General features: G+C 37.9%; 2 protein-coding genes and 1 pseudogene across 2 annotated transcripts; 2 read left to right on the top strand and 1 right to left on the bottom strand.

The window, feature by feature from the left end:
• Window positions 1–597: 597 nt before the first annotated feature.
• Window positions 598–1,530, bottom strand: LOC105980880 (olfactory receptor 8B12). Its single transcript, XM_013009861.1, has one exon. The coding sequence runs from the start codon at window positions 1,528–1,530 to the stop codon at window positions 598–600; it is 933 nt and encodes a 310-aa protein (XP_012865315.1).
• A 2,100-nt stretch (window positions 1,531–3,630) lies between these two features.
• On the top strand, window positions 3,631–4,096 carry LOC105980881 (annotated as a pseudogene).
• A 12,294-nt stretch (window positions 4,097–16,390) lies between these two features.
• Window positions 16,391–17,311, top strand: LOC105980874 (olfactory receptor 151-like). The gene has a single exon (XM_013009855.1). The coding sequence runs from the start codon at window positions 16,391–16,393 to the stop codon at window positions 17,309–17,311; it is 921 nt and encodes a 306-aa protein (XP_012865309.1).
• Window positions 17,312–18,099: the final 788 nt, after the last annotated feature.

Below are 18,099 nucleotides of genomic sequence, written 5' to 3'. Positions count from 1 at the left end.
AGGGATGGGAAGGGGAAACAAAGGAGGAGGCTACAATGCTTGATAAGAAATGTACTCATTATCTTGCCCATGTAATTGTAACCCCTCTGTACAGTACTTTCACAATAAAAAATGTATTATTCCAAACTTGCTTATTGAGAAGTTATTATTAAATAGGGTCACATTTTGGTGTTTTATCATATTTTTTGAAGAGATCTACAAGGATAGTGATAAAGAAGAAAATATGGCATGGAAATAAAGAAGCCTGGACTTCAATGGCATGGATTTGAATTTCAGTCATGATAACAGATAATTTTGTGTCCCTAAGTAACAATGTAGTTTTAAGTTTCTAATATCTCTTAAGTGAGGAGTCTAGATCAAATGATTCAAAAGGCCCATTCAACATAAACAATCTATAATTATATAAAAGTATGCATAAAATTAAGAAATCTTGGAATAGTTGAGGTAGAGTAAATGTCAAAGAGACCTGCATTAAACAATCAAATGTAGAGATTTAAAATTCTGTCTGCAAGACAGGAAAAATTAAAACTTTAATCCTTCATTACAAACATAAACACAAATGAAGCGTTTTCTCCTTGTATAAATACAGTTCATTTCTTAAGAAAATATCCTCCTTGCCAAGGTTTTCTTCAGAGCGACTTGGACATCCTTATTCCTGAAGCTATAGATTAACGGATTTAACATGGGTACCACAATGGTATAAAATAGAGAAGACACTTTCCCTTGATCAAGAGGCAAAATGGAAGGAGGTTTGAGATACATAAAAGCTCCAGAACCAAAGAAAAGAGAAACAACAATGATGTGGGAGCTACAGGTGCTGAAGGCTTTGGACCGGCCCTCTGTGGATTGCATGTGAAGAATGCTAGAGAGGATGAGGGCATACGAAATAAAGATGGTAACTATGGGCATTCCAATGTCAATGGCCACCACAATGAAGACCACCAACTCATTTACATAGGTGCTATTGCAGGATAGCTCAAGGAGGGGAAGGATGTCACACATGAAATGATTGACAAGGTTGTTAGCACAGAAGGTCAGACTCATTATGCTTCCTGTGTGGGCCATGGCTCCAGCAAATCCCATTCCGTAGACACCCAGCAAAAGGAGGAAACACACCTTGGGAGACATGGTAACCGTATACAGCAGGGGATTACAGATGGCCACATACCGGTCATATGCCATCGCTGACAGAATGAAGGACTCAGAGACAACAAAGAAGCAGAAGAAAAATAGCTGGGTCAGGCACCCAGCATGCGAGATAATGTTCTTCTTTGAGATAAAACTCATCAGCATTTTGGGAGTGATGGTAGAAGAGTAACAGAAATCTATTAAGGAAAGATTGAAGAGGAAGAAGTACATGGGCATGTGCAGGTGTGAGTTGAAAGTTATCAGAGTGATCAAACCCAGGTTTCCCACCATGGTGACCACATAAAAACCTAGAAACAGGAAGAAGAGAGGGAGCCGAAGTTCTGGTTGGTCTGTTAATCCTGCAAGGATGAACTCTGTCATGGAAGAATTCTTGGTTTCCATTCTCCTCTGAGGACGGAGGTCTCTGGAAACAAAGAAGAGAACTACTTGGAAAAAAAAACAATTACACCACAACCACTCTCCCATATCCATCCCTTATTCTTGAAAAAAATCCACTGAAATACTTGAGGGTGGGATTTTTGTTTTCATTTTTGTTTGTTTGTTTTTACCATTTGCTATGGGCAGCAGCAAACTACCAAATAAAGTTAACCTCCTGAACAAAGAACAGGCTAAACTCTGTGGTGAGAGCTGGTGCTTCTTCAGAGAGGGCTACTGAAAACAAGACAAGTATCTTTTCAAAATTTATTTTTAAGTAGTACAAAGTGGTTCTAATTCAATCTGCCAGCTTTACAATGCATATTGATCAATGTCACCATTTTCATTGATCTTCCCCATCCCTCTCAACCTCACTTATCCCCTCAATTTACCTGGTTCCATTTTCACATATGTACATTGAATATTATAACTACATTTGTCCACTCTTCTTCTCTCCATTTTCTGCTACTCCCCTTTCCTTGACCACTCTTGCCACCCTTGACCTCACCCCTCCTCACCAACACATGTTCCAGCTTCCTGACATTCATTCTGTTAAACTGTAAGTTAGTTGTTGGAAGGAGTTACACCATTGGAATCTTCCCTGTATGTACCATACTTTAGTCAATATGTCTGTGTGTATATGTGTGTGTCAGTCCTTTACTGTGTCCTCCCTGCTCCTGCTTCTGTTTCAGTTGCTGAAACCTAAATCTCTTTCTGGAAGTGAATACTGACAAACAGGCAGAAGTTACCATGGCTCTGTATCAGATAAGAATGGAGGTCATGTTTTTCCAACATCTCAACACCTGTAGAATTAATAGTAACATTTTAAGGCTAACACTTGTTTAGGACTACTTTGTGTGGGAGGTTCTGTTCTAAGAGCTATGTGACATGATTACTAACCCCATTTGATAGATGAGACAACACACATCATGTCACTAGCCAAAAGCCAAAAGCTACAGCCAGGGTCAGGTAGACACTTACCTTCCTTTATATAGATCCCTAATATAAACTGTCTAGTGTCAAAATAGTGCTGGAAAGCATAAAAACATGGTGAATAAAAGAGGATAGCTTGGAGCACAGAGCCTTCTGTCACTAGCTTGAGTCAAACATCAGAATCTCTCATTTATCTCCTCTTTCTGTTCTGAAGAATATGATTTACAGGTGTTAATTTGTGCAAAGGGCCCTCCTGCTTCCCCTGTTCCTGACCTGTGGATAAGAGAAAATAAAGAGTGTGATTCTGAATTACAGATCTCAGTGACTTGAGCATGAAGACTGGGGCTCTCTTAAGGCCTTCCTCAGAGACCACCCTCCCTAAGGAGGAAGAAATGTTTACTCTCTAGAATTGCTTAATTTGGCTCTTAGAGACAATCGTTTCTTTACCAAGCTCATAGGAATTTTAAAGGTGAAGATACTCGAAATATTCTCTACTCCAGTGTTTCTCAAACCCGACGGAGCCCTACAATTACAAAGATTATTGAGAAGAAATTTGGTGCTAACCCAAACATTTGGGATCAGAAACTTTATGTGTATGGATGGATATGGTTGCTGTATTTTTTATCTTCCTAAGTATTTCCAGTGCCCACAATTTATGAATTAGCACAATTAATAGTTATTCTCCTATTAAAGACAAAGACACTATGGAGTTCCAAAGATGTAAAACTATTCTCCTAAGTCACAGATCTACTCTCCAAACTCACATACATGAGCTTATATGTCCTCCAAGCTTAGCTAGAATGCCAAGCACAAGATGACTTAAGTGTACATAGAAAATATAAGTAAATCTATAAATTAACTATAGCATTTAAAGATAATAAAGCTATGGGATACAAGAATATATAAAATTGGTTTGACAAAAGGGGCTTGAGCGGAGGGTGGGAGGTGAGCGGCGGTGCGCGTGGAGTCATGCTGCCGGGGCGCCGGGGTCCCCTGGCCTCGGGGAGAAGTCTCAAGGGCTGGCTGGGGTAGGGGGGCGGGGGTGGGAGCCGACAGGCTGGTTGAGTTTCCGTGGCGTCAGGAACAGGTCTGGGGAAAAGGTGCTCGCTGGGCTGGGAAACCGCCCCCGCGGCGATGAGCTCCCAGAAAGGCAACGTGGCTCGTTCCTGGCCCCAGAAGCACCAGAATACCTTCGGCTTCAAGAACGACAGGTTTGATAAGAGCGTTCTGACCAAGAAAATTAACGCAAAACTTCATGACGGAGTGTGTCAGCACTGTAAAGAAGTTCTTGAATGGCGTGTAAAGTACAGCAAATACAAACCATTATCAAAGCCTAAAAAATGTGTTAAATGTTTACAGAAGACTGTGAAAGATTCTTACCACGTAATTTGTAGACCTTGTGCTTGTCAGCTGGAAGTTTGCGCCAAGTGTGGAAAGAAAGAAGACATTGTTATTCCGTTTAATAAAGAACCAGGAAAGACAGAAAATGGTGAAAATGATCAAAGTTCTCATAGAAGGTACAAAAGAAATGAAGAAAGTGATGATGATTCAGATTTTGCTGGAGACTTAGGTGATCTGGATGCCGTGGACTAAAGTAACCACCAACTCACTTCAAGTCGGGGGTTCCAGCCCACTAGTAATTTCGAGGGTTTCAACAAAAATACCTCAAAGTCCTAATGAGGAAAGAGGACTAAAACTATAGAAATAGGCAAAATTTATATATCAATGATATCAATTGTGTATACAATGTTTGAATAATTAAGAAACTGTCATACAGAGTTTTCTTGCAGTAAATACTAAAATGTTGGCCAAAATGAATGTTGGATGCATATAAGTGCATATTACTTAGAATTATGTACTATCTAATATCAAGCCAAATGATTCAGAATTGTTTATAGCAGAACTGTTTTATAAAATAAGATGACATTTGATAGCTAGTTTTAAAATTAATCATGGTAATGCCTTTTGATAGGTCAATCTCATATTAGTGTGATTTTTTTATAGAGAAACCTCTCCCTTATGTAAACTTACTTATTACAAAGCAAAAAATAATTTTAATAATGTTTAGCAAATATCTAACAACTGATCTTTGAATGTATCTCTGTATTCCTCTCTACAGTTGTATCTTTTGCCTCTTGTGAAATATCCACTCAGAAAAATCAAGAACCCTGAAAATGAATATATTTATATACATTTGTGTATACATGCACACGCTCGCGTGCACGCACACACACACATACGCACATACGCACACACACACACACACACACACACACACACACACACCAGTCAGAAGCTTCCAGTATCAGAAATTTCCCTACAAGTCTCTTCCTTCCCACAAGCTCACCCTTCTTCTCAGAGGCGACATCATCCTGAATTTTGATGATTATTTTCTGTATCATCTTACTACCCTTATTTGTACTTCTCAACAATATCAGATAGTTTTCTCTGATTATTCTTTCTTGTCTTTGTTTTGGAAAACCTGAGAACTACAGAAAAGTATCAAAGTTGTGTAGTGAACCTTTGGGTTCTCTTCGCTTGGATCCCAGTTGTTGGCATTTTGATTTGTTTTCTTTCTATCAACCATTTGAAAAGAAGTCAAGCTAGGGTTCTAAATTTTAAATTTTAAATAAACATTTAAACTGTAAAAAAAACAAGAATATATAAAATTATTTTCTTTTCTATATGTTAGCAGACACTTATTATAAAAGAAAATTTAAGATATCATTTATACTAACCAAAAAATGTAATACCTGAGAATATATTTAACAAAATTTGTATATGACTTCCATAATGAACTGTAAAATATTCTAAATAATATTAGGAAATTTTACATAAATAGGATAGATCTATTTATGGATTGTGAAACAGAATAATCATGAACTGCATTACATTTCATTCAATGATGAGTTATATATTTAATGATGATCCCATTAAATGAAATTGCCTACTGACATCACAGATACTTGGTTTGTGACCCCAAGAAGTATAGAAATTAAGAGTAGTGAAGTAGACCAGGTAACTAAATGAATGGAACACAGTATCTAGAAATCAACCAACTCAGAGCATCAATTGATTTGCTATGTGACAGTGATGGGGATAGTGTATTCATTGAAGGGCTTAGGAGAGAGAGAGAGAGAAAGAAAGAAAAGAACAAAAAAATTATCACTAGCTTTAACCTCACACCATATAAGATTAATTCATGGTGGATGAGAGAATTAAATGCAAAATCATGTTGAGCCATCAGCGAGGCCTTTTTGAACCAACAACCATTTTATTCATTTTTTAGCCATTTGGTAACCTATTTATTATTATATGATGTGAATGTGTGATCTAAATTAATATTAATAATATTGGAATAAAAAGAATGTGATGGACAATAGCCATGACTACTAAGCAATAATTGTACTAGTTGGTGAATTAATGATAAAAAATATGTAGCTTGTGAATTCAATAAATTTTAACCTCATGGAAAAGACACAAACCTGTCCATTTACGTTTCTGACATAGCTCACTCATGACAATTTCATTAAACAATAGTTGTATGGATAGTATTCTATTTAATGTTTAATTACTCTTTAATTTTTAATTCTAGTTTTAGGGTAAAATATATGGTTCATGTTCTAAAGGATTGCAATTTTAGTTCTCAGATTTCTATTTAGCTCATAAATTGTCTACAGTGGTTTTAATAGGTATTTCCAGTAGGTTAATCTTTGGTCAGTTAGAATACTAACTTCAAACTGAGTGCCTGTTCTATTCTGCAAAGCACAGACCTCTTCAAGCTCTCCTGCATATACAGGTGGAAATAATTATTGGAAAGGAACTACAGTACAGTATCAATGAAGTGACAACCATCAATTTTCCTATTACAGTCAAGTTATTCCACTAAAATGATTGGTACTACCTTCTTTCTGTACTGGTGAATAATAAATTATGGTCTCCCAAAGTATTTGGAACATGAAATTTGGATTCAGGGTAACTTCAGGACAAATGCTAGCTTTACCTCTTACTATTTAAATATGTGACCTTAGTAATCTCTCTCATTGAACTCCAATTCCCTAATCATGAAATTAAGAGAATAATCATCTCAAGGTTTTGCTGTAATAAATAAATTGGCTGGTGAAAGCACATACAAGGAAAAAATGAAGTAGGTTAGATGATATTAACATTCAAAATTGTCTTTCTTAATAATGATGGTGCTTTATATAGATAGTGATGTCAGAATAGTCTGAAACAGAAATAAGTGCAGGCAGAAAGATCAACTAGAAAATTTTCCACAAGTACTAAATACAGAAAGAGGTGAGCCATATAGGATACATTGTAACAGAATAATTGGCATGAATTCATGTCCAAGTGGCACAAGAGAGATTGGTGGGAAAGGCACAAAATCAAGTTTGACTAAGATTTGAAACTATGACACACAAGAAGAATCAGTTACCAGAACAAGTTGCTGAGAGAAAGCTCTGTGAAATTGTGGAATATCTTATGAGAAAAGGTTTCTGGTTTTTTTCTTTTTTCTTTTGTCAGTCAAGGGGCTTTAACTCTGGGCTTGGGCACTGTCCCTTCACTCTTCAGCTCAAGGAGAGCACTCTACCACTTCAGCCACAGCACCACTTCTGATTTTCTAGTGGTTTATTGGAGATAAGAGTCTCACAGGGCTAGGAAGGTGGCTCAGTGGTAGAGCACTTGCCTTGCATGCATGAGGCTCTGGGTTCAATTCCTCAGTACCACATAAGCAAAAAGAAAAAAGCCGGAAGTGGCGCTGTGGGTCAAGTCGTAGAGCTATCCTTGAGCTGAAGAGCTGAGGGACAGCGCCCAGGCCCAGTGTTCAGGCCCCATGACCGGACCCCCGACCCCCGCCAAAAAAAAAAGAGTCTCACAGACTTTCCTGCCCAGGATGGCTCAGATCCTCAGATCTCAGCCTCCTGAGTAGCTATGATTACAGGCACGAGCCACTGGTGCCCAGCAGGTTTCTGGTTTTCTATAAGTTTCCCAAATGGTCCCTCATGTTAGGCATGTTAGTCCCTCAAAATATGATTAACATCTTTTTCACTCAATAAAACTGCTGTACTTTATTTACATTACCCCTCCTTGCACCATGCTGCAGACAGCATCTGCAAACCCCAAACCAATGTGAGCACAGTGCCTGGCCTATTTGTTTCTCTTCTATCTTAGAATTAAACAATACTTGTTGTCTAGTGTCTAAAAGAGTCTGTTTCACATATTTTTTACACCTTCTTAATTGCATAGCAAGTCTAATATTGGTAATCAGTCGTTGTCAAAATAGAGAAATCACAACTATTTGCTTTTATTCAGCTGGACTTTGTGACTTGTCAAAACAGGACATAGAAGAAATAGCAAAGAACCAGAATACTGTATGCACAAGGAGATCAATCTGAAATACACTAAGCAGTCATCAAGCAGATGTTGTTAGTAGTCTTAATATTTCAGTATTTCCAATATACTCTAGCATTTACTTACAAAACTGAAGCAAAAGGATCACCTGAGATCTCAGACAAGCCTGGGCAGCATAGTTGATGCCTCATCTCAAAAACAGAAATAAAGCTGGGCACTGGTGGCTCACACTTGTAATCCTAGCTACTCAGGAAATTTGATGATCATGGTTCAAAGCCAGCTCAACAGGAAATTTCATGAGACTATTATCTCCAACAAACCACCAAAGAGCTTGCAGTAGAGCTATGGCTCAAGTGGTAGAGCACTAGTAACAAGAGAAAAGGGAAGAGAAAAAAAGCTCAAGGACAGGGCCCAGGATCTGAGTTCAAGCCCCAGAACAAGTAAATATCAAAAATAAAAATACTAAAGAATATATGTTTTATGAATATTTTTATTGAATACATCTTCAGATTATCCAAAGACTACGCTCCCTTAGAGATACTCAAAAAATATCAGTGTAGAAGACTGTGTGGGTCTTTGAGTACTAAGCTGGGCATACCTGGGAAAAGAAAAAATGCCTGGGACTTTGAAGGTATATGATTAATTATCACTATTATTATACACAGGCTATGAGGTGCTTGTGTTATCCACAGCCAGTGGGAAGATCTCCTTGAATACTTGTATAATTAACTAGAGAGCATAGAAGATTCATGGCTTAGTGTCAAGGCTGACCAAATTCTTGAATAAAGGTATACATTTTCTAACAAAGTTCAAAACTAAGCCTCAAAAACATGGGATATTTACAAAAGCTTAACGTGCTGTCTGACAAACTTCAAGCTTTTCCTAACTCATGGCGCTGGTGATGGAACCCAAGGAGATTATAGATAGATAGATACATACATAGATACATAGATAGATACATAGATAGGTACATAGATATCCACATTTTATATATATATATATGTATATCCATATTACAAAAACAAAGGCAAGTAAATACAACAGCTCAACATCATGAATAGCATCTCTAACAAAAATAGTTGATATCCCCTTTAGTCACAGATGGATTAAAGCCATCAAATCCTAAAATTCTGCAGAGCACTGGCAGCTGGGCAGGAAAAAAACAGAAAGATGCAACCAGACATCTGTTAAAACTAACAACTCCAAATGACTAAAACCATTTTGGAAACAGTACCTCAGACAACAAGGAGTCCGAATCCTTTACCAGTGAGTGAAGTTGAATAAGATCATGCTTAGATTGAAGGGGCTACAGCAGTTCTAGCACAATAAATTCTCAAGTCAACCAAAGCTTCCTATAAGACTCAGCTGGTGAGAATAAACTCCAAACTCAACATAACTGCAACAACAGATACAAAAGAAAGGAAAGTACCAGATAAAAAAAAAGAAGGGAAGAAAAGATAGGAGATCTCAGATAGCAAGGCATATTTTTGAAAGCTTCATAGAAACAACAGAGGGAGCTCTGCAAATGAGAAATTAGAAAACACATTAGGAGATGTAAAAGGTGAACAGAGTAAAAAGGAAATATAAAAGATAAAATAAAAAATTTATGAGAAGTAACAAATGCAGAAACTTGGTAAAATAAATGAATAAATTTCTAAATGCATCATGTTGAGTCCCAATAGAGAAACCGAGGCCAAGAGAGTACAGAGGACAGTAATTATTCCTTCTGATATGTATATATGTGTGTGTGTGTGTGTGTGTGTGTGTGTGTCTTTATATAAGTACATAAAAATAATATATAAATTTATATAAACATATATAATATATAACATTATGTATCATATGATATAATATATAAAACTATATACATAATCTTATACTAAGTTACATAGGAAAGGAAACAAGGCACCTAAGAAAATTATCACAGAGAGAGCAATAAAACATGTCTAAAAGTTACTAGACTTTTCTTATTTTAAAAAGGAGGAACATGAAATTTACAACTTTGGTGGGGGGGGAGGATTGAGGGGTGGGGGGGGGTGGGGGGGAGGATGGGAAGGGATGGGAAGGGGAAACAAAGGAGGAGGCTACAATGCTTGATAAGAAATGTACTCATTATCTTGCCCATGTAATTGTAACCCCTCTGTACAGTATTTTCACAATAAAAAATAAATATTTTTCTAAAAAAGGAAGAACATGAGGTCTTCGAAGAACCATGCAATCCTACTTTCTGAGTTCTTGAAAACACCACAAGGAAACAAACATCACACCATACACTCTCCGCTGTTCAGTGTACAACAAAAATGTTATATGTTTGAAGTATCATTTCTCCGCTAAAAGAAACCAAATATCTTGGAGAAAGGACTGTTGCTGGTCTGAAGAATATCAAATATGAGACAAATCAGGAGGGACTACTACTATTGAGTGAAAAAGATTCAAAGACAAACAAGAAAATTCTAGGGATCAAAGACAGAAAAACGGGATTAAAAAAAAACACCATCATTGTGCTGGATTGGCTATATTCATATGTTTAAATTGAGAAGTTTAGCAAGGAACTGGTGGCTCACACCTGTAATCCTAGCTACTCAGGAAACTGAGATCTGAGGATCTTAGTTCAAAGCCAGCTAAGGCGGGAACATCCAGAAAACCAGAAGTGGAGCTGTGGCTCAAGTGGTAGAGCACTCACCTTGAGCTGAAGAGCTCAGAGACAGTGCCCAGGCCCAGAGTTCAAACCCCACAACCAGCCAAAAGTGAGAGAGAGAGAGACAGACAGACAGACAGACAGAGAGACAGACAGACAGACAGACGGACAGATGGACGGACAGATGGACAGACGGACGGACGGACGGACGGACGGACAGACGGACAGACAGACAGGTTTATAATGATACTACAGAAAAATAAGTCACCTTCAGAGGATAACAGAAAACCAAATCATTATTCCAAAAATAAGAAAAAGATGACACATTTTACCTTCACTGTAGTGGTGGAAACATTTAATTAATAAAATAGCACAACAAAAGAGCCGGGTGCCAGCGGCTCACACCTGTAATCCTAGTTACTCAGGAGGCTGAGATCTGAGGATCATGATTCAAAGCCAGCCCAGGCAGCAAAGACCATGAGACTCTCATCTGCAATAAACCACCAGAAAACTGGAAGTGGCACTGTGGCTCAAGTGGTAGACTGCTAGCCTTGGGGTAAAGAGCTGAGGGCCAGCGCTCAGGCCCAGAGTTCAAGCCCCAACATCACCAAAAAAAAAAAAAGCACAAGAGAAAATACACAATCATACACACCTGAACAAATGTAAAATGAGAAACAAGATAAAATTAAACTCTGAGAAAAAGGTGGGTGTGTCAATGTCAGTATCCTGGATGTGATACTATACAATTGCTTTTGCAAGATGGTAACCGTTTAGTTAAACAGTATATAAAATAAAACATAAGATCTCACTATATTACTTATCACAAAAGCATATGAATCTATAATTGTCTCTAAATAAAGACTCATTTTTAAATCTTTACTGTAGCATTTTTCATAATAAGTCATGGAAGCAGCCTAAATTCTCATGGAAGATAGATTTTTTTTTAATGCAGCTATAAAGCTGGGCTCCAGTGGCTCACTCCTGTAATCGAAGCTACTCAGGAGGCTGAGATCTGAGGATGGCGGTTCAAAGCCAGTCCGGACAAGAAAGTCCATGAGACTTTTATCTCCAATTAACCACCAGAAAATGGGAAGTGGCGCTGTGGCTTAATTGGTAGAGCACTTGCCTTGAGCTGAAGAGCTCAGAGACAGTGCCCAGGCCCAGAGTATAAGCTCCATGACCAACCAAAAAAACCCAAAAAACCAAAAACAAAAACCCTGCAGCTATAAACACAATGGAACATTATTCTGCCATTAAGAACAAAATCAGCCAAATGTAGTGGCTCACTACTGTAACCATAGCTCCATAAAAGGCAGAGATCAGGAAGTTCAATGTTCAAGTCCAACGTGGACAAAAAATTCACAAGATCTCATCTTTACCATTAAAGATTCTGGTGTGGTGGTTGACCATCATCCTATCCATGCAGAAAGCATAAATAGGATGATTGTTGTCCAAGCTAGACATGTGCATAAAAGCAAGATACCACTAGAGAAAGAATGAAAACAAAATAGGCTTGGGGCATGGCCCAAGTGCTAGAACAGCTGTCTATGAGGTGCAAGGCTCTTAGTTCAAATCCCAATATAAAAAGATAAAAGATGGAAATTGTATCATTTACAGGAGAGTAGATGGAAATGGAGGTTATCTTATTTGAGCTAGGCTAGATTCAGAAAGAGAAGTAGCAAATATTTTCTCTCATATGTGGAATGTTTCTGAAAACCATGAAAGAATAAGAGAGAGTACTGGGAGAACAGAAATCAGAGGACAGTAAGAAAGATAGAACAAGTGTATAGGGGATAAACAAAGTAAAATCTATTGCTTTGAATAATGTGTAATATACTGAAAAGAAAAATCTTTATCAAAAATACATCCATTTATAATAAGGCACTAAATAAATGGTTGAGAAGTAAACTTCCTGGTGCATAAACTTCCCTAATTAATGGGCACATAGGAATGACAAGTATCTATGAGTCCCCATTCCCATGCCACTCCACACTGTCAGTCTACATGTATATAGATGATAGACTCATATGCCTATCACATTGTCTTCCTTTACTAAAACTATACAGTGTGCTTTTGAAAATCTTTTCATTTGCTTTCAAAATCATTCCAATGTTAGTTAATGTGAAATAATGAGTAAGAACCATAATAGAGTAATGTTGATGGTATGTTGATGATAATGACTGCAATAGTTGTGGAGATGGGGAAGAGGATGATGTTAATAATGATGGTAGTGATGATAGTGATAAGGATGGGGTTATTGCCTATGAGGTGCAATGTTCGTATTAGATGCTTAATTAGATGCCTAATGTTCATATTAAATTCTCAGTGTTTGTAACTACAAATGGATTTTACAAATAAGAGGAAAATAAATACAACTGGGAGAAAAACCATGATTCATAGAGCAGGTGTCTAATTGTTCCTGTAGAGAGGACCAGAGTCTCTAGAGTAGATTATACCCCAAGAGATGTTCTATGCACACATGTAAACACAACCCAGAACCTCAATCACTGGGACTCATTCCTCCTAACTATGCTGGCAGTAGATATAAGTCTATATGCTTCTAGCATTTGCTGATCATTGAAGGCAAAGGTATCCATTATAATTTCCAAGAGAAGTTTATTTTCCTTGGCCACAGGTATTATATATCTTTTAAATGAATAATAAGTCTTTCTTCCTTGTATTCTTGTTTATAGTGCAGGTGATTTATGACCACATATGGATATTCATCTCCAAGTGTTAAGGTCTCTGGGTCCTATAAATGCAACAGTTAAGAGCCATAGTATTCATAGTAAATATGGGATTCTTTCTTGCCATATTTACTTTTTAAAAGATTATGGGAATGTAAAATTAAACTCATTCTATCCAAGGCATTTCATTTTACCTCACTGGGTGAATAATGCTATCTCCTCTGCTTTGTAAAGCATGTGTACCAATGAAAATGTTATTTGAGGTGCATTTTCTATATTTTTAATTATTTTTAGGATAGAGATTGGGTAAAAGAATAATATATTTAAGCTATTATCTGGACAAGTATTTTATGAATGTAAATAATATTTACATGTGTACTTTGAATGCTAGCTATTAAAAGCTAAATACCTCAGCACCAATAAATTCAAATATAAAGTACAATTTAATGCATGTTAAATTAGAATTCTATTTTGTATTTTTGTGACTGGTTTATTTGATTTGATTTAATGTCCTTGCATTTCATACCACATCAGAATATTAAGAACTCATGTTAAGAACTCATGTCTAAGAAAAATACAATTAGTACCTTTATTATTATTGCAGGCATCAGATTAGTTTAACTTATTTTGTAATATTTTATTACAAATAGTTATCTCATAAGATGGCCTTAAAAAGCAGGATACAGAATATGGTTGTATGTGAATACCTACAGAGGATGAAAATACCAAAAAAGTGTTCGTGAGTATTAGACAACAAATAGAAAATATGGGAAAGGTTCATCTTACTGCTCATTTATGCTTCTAATTTACTATGAATGCTTATATGCTGCTTGCATATACACTGAAATTAGTAATATAGTCTTCAAATTGTAATAATATTTTACCTAATACTAATAAAGTAATAACACAAACATAGTTCATAACAAAAAATAAAGTTTAGTAGAGCCAAAACAGTTTGGTGCTAGAAATTCCTAAAAAGTAGTCCGTTTTCTAATTGGAAGAAGCGTGGTAACCTCCTGAAATTTTATGGTTTCAATTTGGTTGACACTGTATAGTAAAAAAATAAAAATACAATATTCTGGGCTGGGAAGTTGACTCAATGGTAGAATGCTTGCCTTGCATACATGAGGCCCTGTGTTTGATTCCTCAGCAACATATAAGCAGAAAAAAGCCAGAAACTGCGCTATGGCTCAAGTGGTAGGGCACTCGCCTTGAGCTGAAGAGTGTAGGGACAGTGCCCAGGCCCAGAGTTCAGCCCACACAACTGACAAAAAAATAATAATAATCCAGTATTCTTTTTGTATGCTACACACATTCCACTAGCTGCACACCAAGCGGCTCACACTGGCAATAATAGCGATTCAGGAGGTTAGATCTAAGAATCATGGTTTGAACCCAGCCTTGGAAGGGATAATTAATATACTGAAATTTGTTTACTAACTTGAGAAATACATCCCACTTTCTGGGCACCGGTGGCTCACACTGGCACTCCTAACAACTCCTAACAACTCAGGATCAGAGTTTGAATCCAGCCCTGGCAGGAAAGTACATGTGATTTTTTACTTCCAATAAACCACCAAATAGCAGGAAGTGAAGCTGTGGCTCACACAGTAAAGTGCTAGCACAAAAGCTCAGGGACAGTACCCAGGCCCTGAGGTCAAGGCCAAAGACTGGCACAAAAATACAAAAGAAAGGGCTGGGAAGGTGGCTCAGTGGTAGAGCGCTCGCCTTGCATGCCTGAGGCCCTGGGTTCGATTCCTCAGCACCACATAAGCAAAAAGAAAAAAGCCGGAAGTGGCTCCGTGGCTCAAGTGGTAGAGTGATAGCCTTGAGCTGAACAGCTGAGGGACAGTGCCCAGGCCCAGAGTTCAGGCCCCACTACTGGACGAAAAAAAAAAAATACAAAAGAAATACATCCCAAAGATGAAGTGCCTATATGTGTCATATCTACCAAAAATGCCCCATGCTTCCTATCTTCCTGTCTAAAATTTGTTTGCCATTGACAATGAAATAATGTCATGCTTTAATAGCAATCTGAGAATAATAATAATTATAAATCATCAATGGAGCATTCATCTACTGAGGATAAGGCTAAATGCCGGAGTATAAATGGAACCACAGACCAATTTAATCATATGTTGGTGAGTAAAATTTAGACATCAATATTTCCTAAATTTACAAGCAGTTAAAACATAAACCTAACATTGAAAAGACCTACCTGAAGGACACATCCAGTGAATACCTTAAAAAGTCTCAGACACTTAACATTAACTTACATATTAAGGTGAATCTAGAGCTTGAAATAAAGATTGCTAAATATGTGGTCCTATGTCATTTTTAACAACCAACTTGGAGTTGATATAACTAAATATAAAAAATGGATGGGTGCCAGTGGCTCATGCCTGTAATCCTACCTACTCAGAAGGCTGAGACCTGAGGATCGTGATTCAAAGCCAGCTTGGACAGGAAAGTCGGTAAGACTCTTATCTCCAATAAACCACCAGAAAATCAGAAGTGGCACTGTGACTCAAAGTGGCAGAGCACTAGCCTTGAGCTGAAGAGCTCAGGGCCAGTAACCAGGCCCAGAGTTCAAGCTCCACAACTGACAAAAAAAAGACATTAAATGAAACAACTTAAAATTTAAAAAAATGAAAAAACTTGTTAATATATAACATTGACAATTTCAATATTCATGTTGCTTATCATTGAATATTAGGAATTACATAGATGAAAGAAGAATAAATTTGTGAAGAATTTTCTATCTCCAACTAAAATATATGAAACATACTACTTATCATCATAAAGAAGAGCTTCATAAACTTTAAATTTAAAAATGAGTAAGTTACTAGATCCATCCTAGTGTTCCTGAATCAGTACCTGTGAAGTGAGACCTGAGAATTGGCATCCCCAGCAAGGTCAGGATGAAGGTGATAATGCTGAACCACAGAAGACACATTGAGAACCAGTTATCTAAGACATTGGAAAACAAGTAAGAGATCCAAGGTTTTCCTTCTTTCCTCTCACCTTTAGAATCTTTACAACACTCATCACTGGTCCTGCTCTCAGCAAGCAACAGGAGTAAAGGAAACATGCACCAGCCCTGCAGCCAGCCAGGCTGGCTCAGGAGATGACAAAGGACAAAGAAATCAGAGGAAGAGCAGCCTCTCACTAGCTATCTCCTCTCCCATCACCACAGGCTTCCTGCACAAAGAAAATGGCTACAGAAAACCATTCAACAGTGGCTGAGTTCATTCTTGGAGGATTAACTAACCAGCCAGAGTTCCAGATCCCTCTCTTCCTCCTCTTCCTTGGAATCTATGTGACCACCATGGTGGGGAACTTGGGCATGATCACCCTGATTAGTCTCAACCAGCAGCTTCATACCCCAATGTACTTCTTCCTCAGCAACTTATCCTTTGTGGATCTCTGCTACTCCTCAGTCATCACCCCTAAAATGTTGGTCAACTTTGTAAACAACAAGAACATCATCTCCTATGTGGGGTGCATGTCTCAGCTCTACTTCTTCCTTGTTTTTGTCATTGCTGAGTGTTACATGCTCATGGTGATGGCCTATGACCGCTATGTGGCCATCTGCCGCCCCTTGTTCTACCACATCATCATGTCTCATACTCTCTGCTGCCTGCTGGTGGCTCTGGTCTATACCATGGGAATCATTGGGTCAACAATAGAGACTGGCCTCATGTTAAAACTGCACTATTGTGAGGTCTTCATCAGCCACTACTTCTGTGACATCCTCCCTCTCATGAAGCTCTCCTGTTCTAGCACTTACGATGTAGAGATGGCTGTCTTCTTTTTAGCTGGATTCAACATTATAATGACCAGCTTAACAGTTCTTGTTTCGTATGCTTTCATCCTGTCCAGCATCCTCCGCATCAGCTCCACTGAAGGCAGAGCCAAAGCCTTCAGCACCTGCAGTTCCCACTTTGTGGCTGTGGGGCTCTTTTATGGATCCACTGCATTCATGTACTTAAAGCCTTCCACTTCCAGTTCCTTGGCCCAGGAGAATGTGGCCTCTGTGTTCGTGATCCCCATGCTCAACCCCCTCATCTACAGCCTGAGGAACAAGGAGGTAAAGGCTGCCCTACACAAAACATTAAGGAGAAAACTCATTTGATGCAAATGTTAGTCTTTCTTAGTCTAAGAGCAAATGCTGTGACCTCCACAAACACCCACAAGGATGTCCTTAATCTGTCAGCCCGGGTGAATGGAAATATGCTTCTCCCAATGGCCAGAAATATGCTTCATCTTCTTTCTTTTCCTTCTTTCTCTCTTCACATTGTTTTAAATATCTAACTTAAAGTTTACTTTTATTCAGTTCCATTTCTTGTATATTTAGCCTTATGGGTAACATTTTCTAGCTTAATTGTAAGTTGACATAAATTCTAACATTAGATTTAGTGTTAAATTATCAGGAGTGTGTTTGGAGTCATTCATAGTCTTATTGCCTTAACTATAGGAAATAATACACAATTCAGTTTTTTACTTTGGAGTAAAAACTAAAAACTTTATAAGGCAATTGCAGTGTAATTTACAAGTCACAAATAAGTAATACTCAGTCTTCTTCTTTGGTTATGTTTGTAATTTTTTTTGCCAGCCGTGGGGCCTGAACTCTGGGCCTGGGCGCTGTCCCTCAGCTCTTCAGCTCAAGGCTAGCGCTCTACCAGTTGAGCCACAGTGCCACTTCTGGCTTTTTTCTTTTTTCTTATGTGGTGCTAAGGAATCGAACCCAGGGCCTCATGCATGCAAGGCAAGCACTCTACCACTGAGCCACCTTCCCAGCCCTGTATTTTATTTTTTGCCACAAGGTCTCATTATATAATCTACCCTGACCTCAAACTTGAGGTTCTTTAATACCTTCCATGTTCTGTGACTAAAGGCATACTCTACTATACCGTTCTCATG

The sequence above is a fragment of the Dipodomys ordii genome, unplaced genomic scaffold (assembly GCF_000151885.1).
Source record: "Dipodomys ordii isolate 6190 unplaced genomic scaffold, Dord_2.0 Scaffold10, whole genome shotgun sequence".
Taxonomy (NCBI): Eukaryota; Metazoa; Chordata; class Mammalia; order Rodentia; family Heteromyidae; genus Dipodomys; species Dipodomys ordii.
Note: the sequence above shows the minus strand (reverse complement) of the source record. Positions and strands in the feature narration are given on the sequence as shown.

What these genes read in the sequence shown, in the direction of transcription:
- LOC105980880 (XM_013009861.1), bottom strand. Translation starts at nt 1,530, where the DNA reads ATGGAAACCAAGAATTCTTCCATGACAGAGTTCATCCTTGCAGGATTA.
- LOC105980874 (XM_013009855.1), top strand. Translation starts at nt 16,391, where the DNA reads ATGGCTACAGAAAACCATTCAACAGTGGCTGAGTTCATTCTTGGAGGA.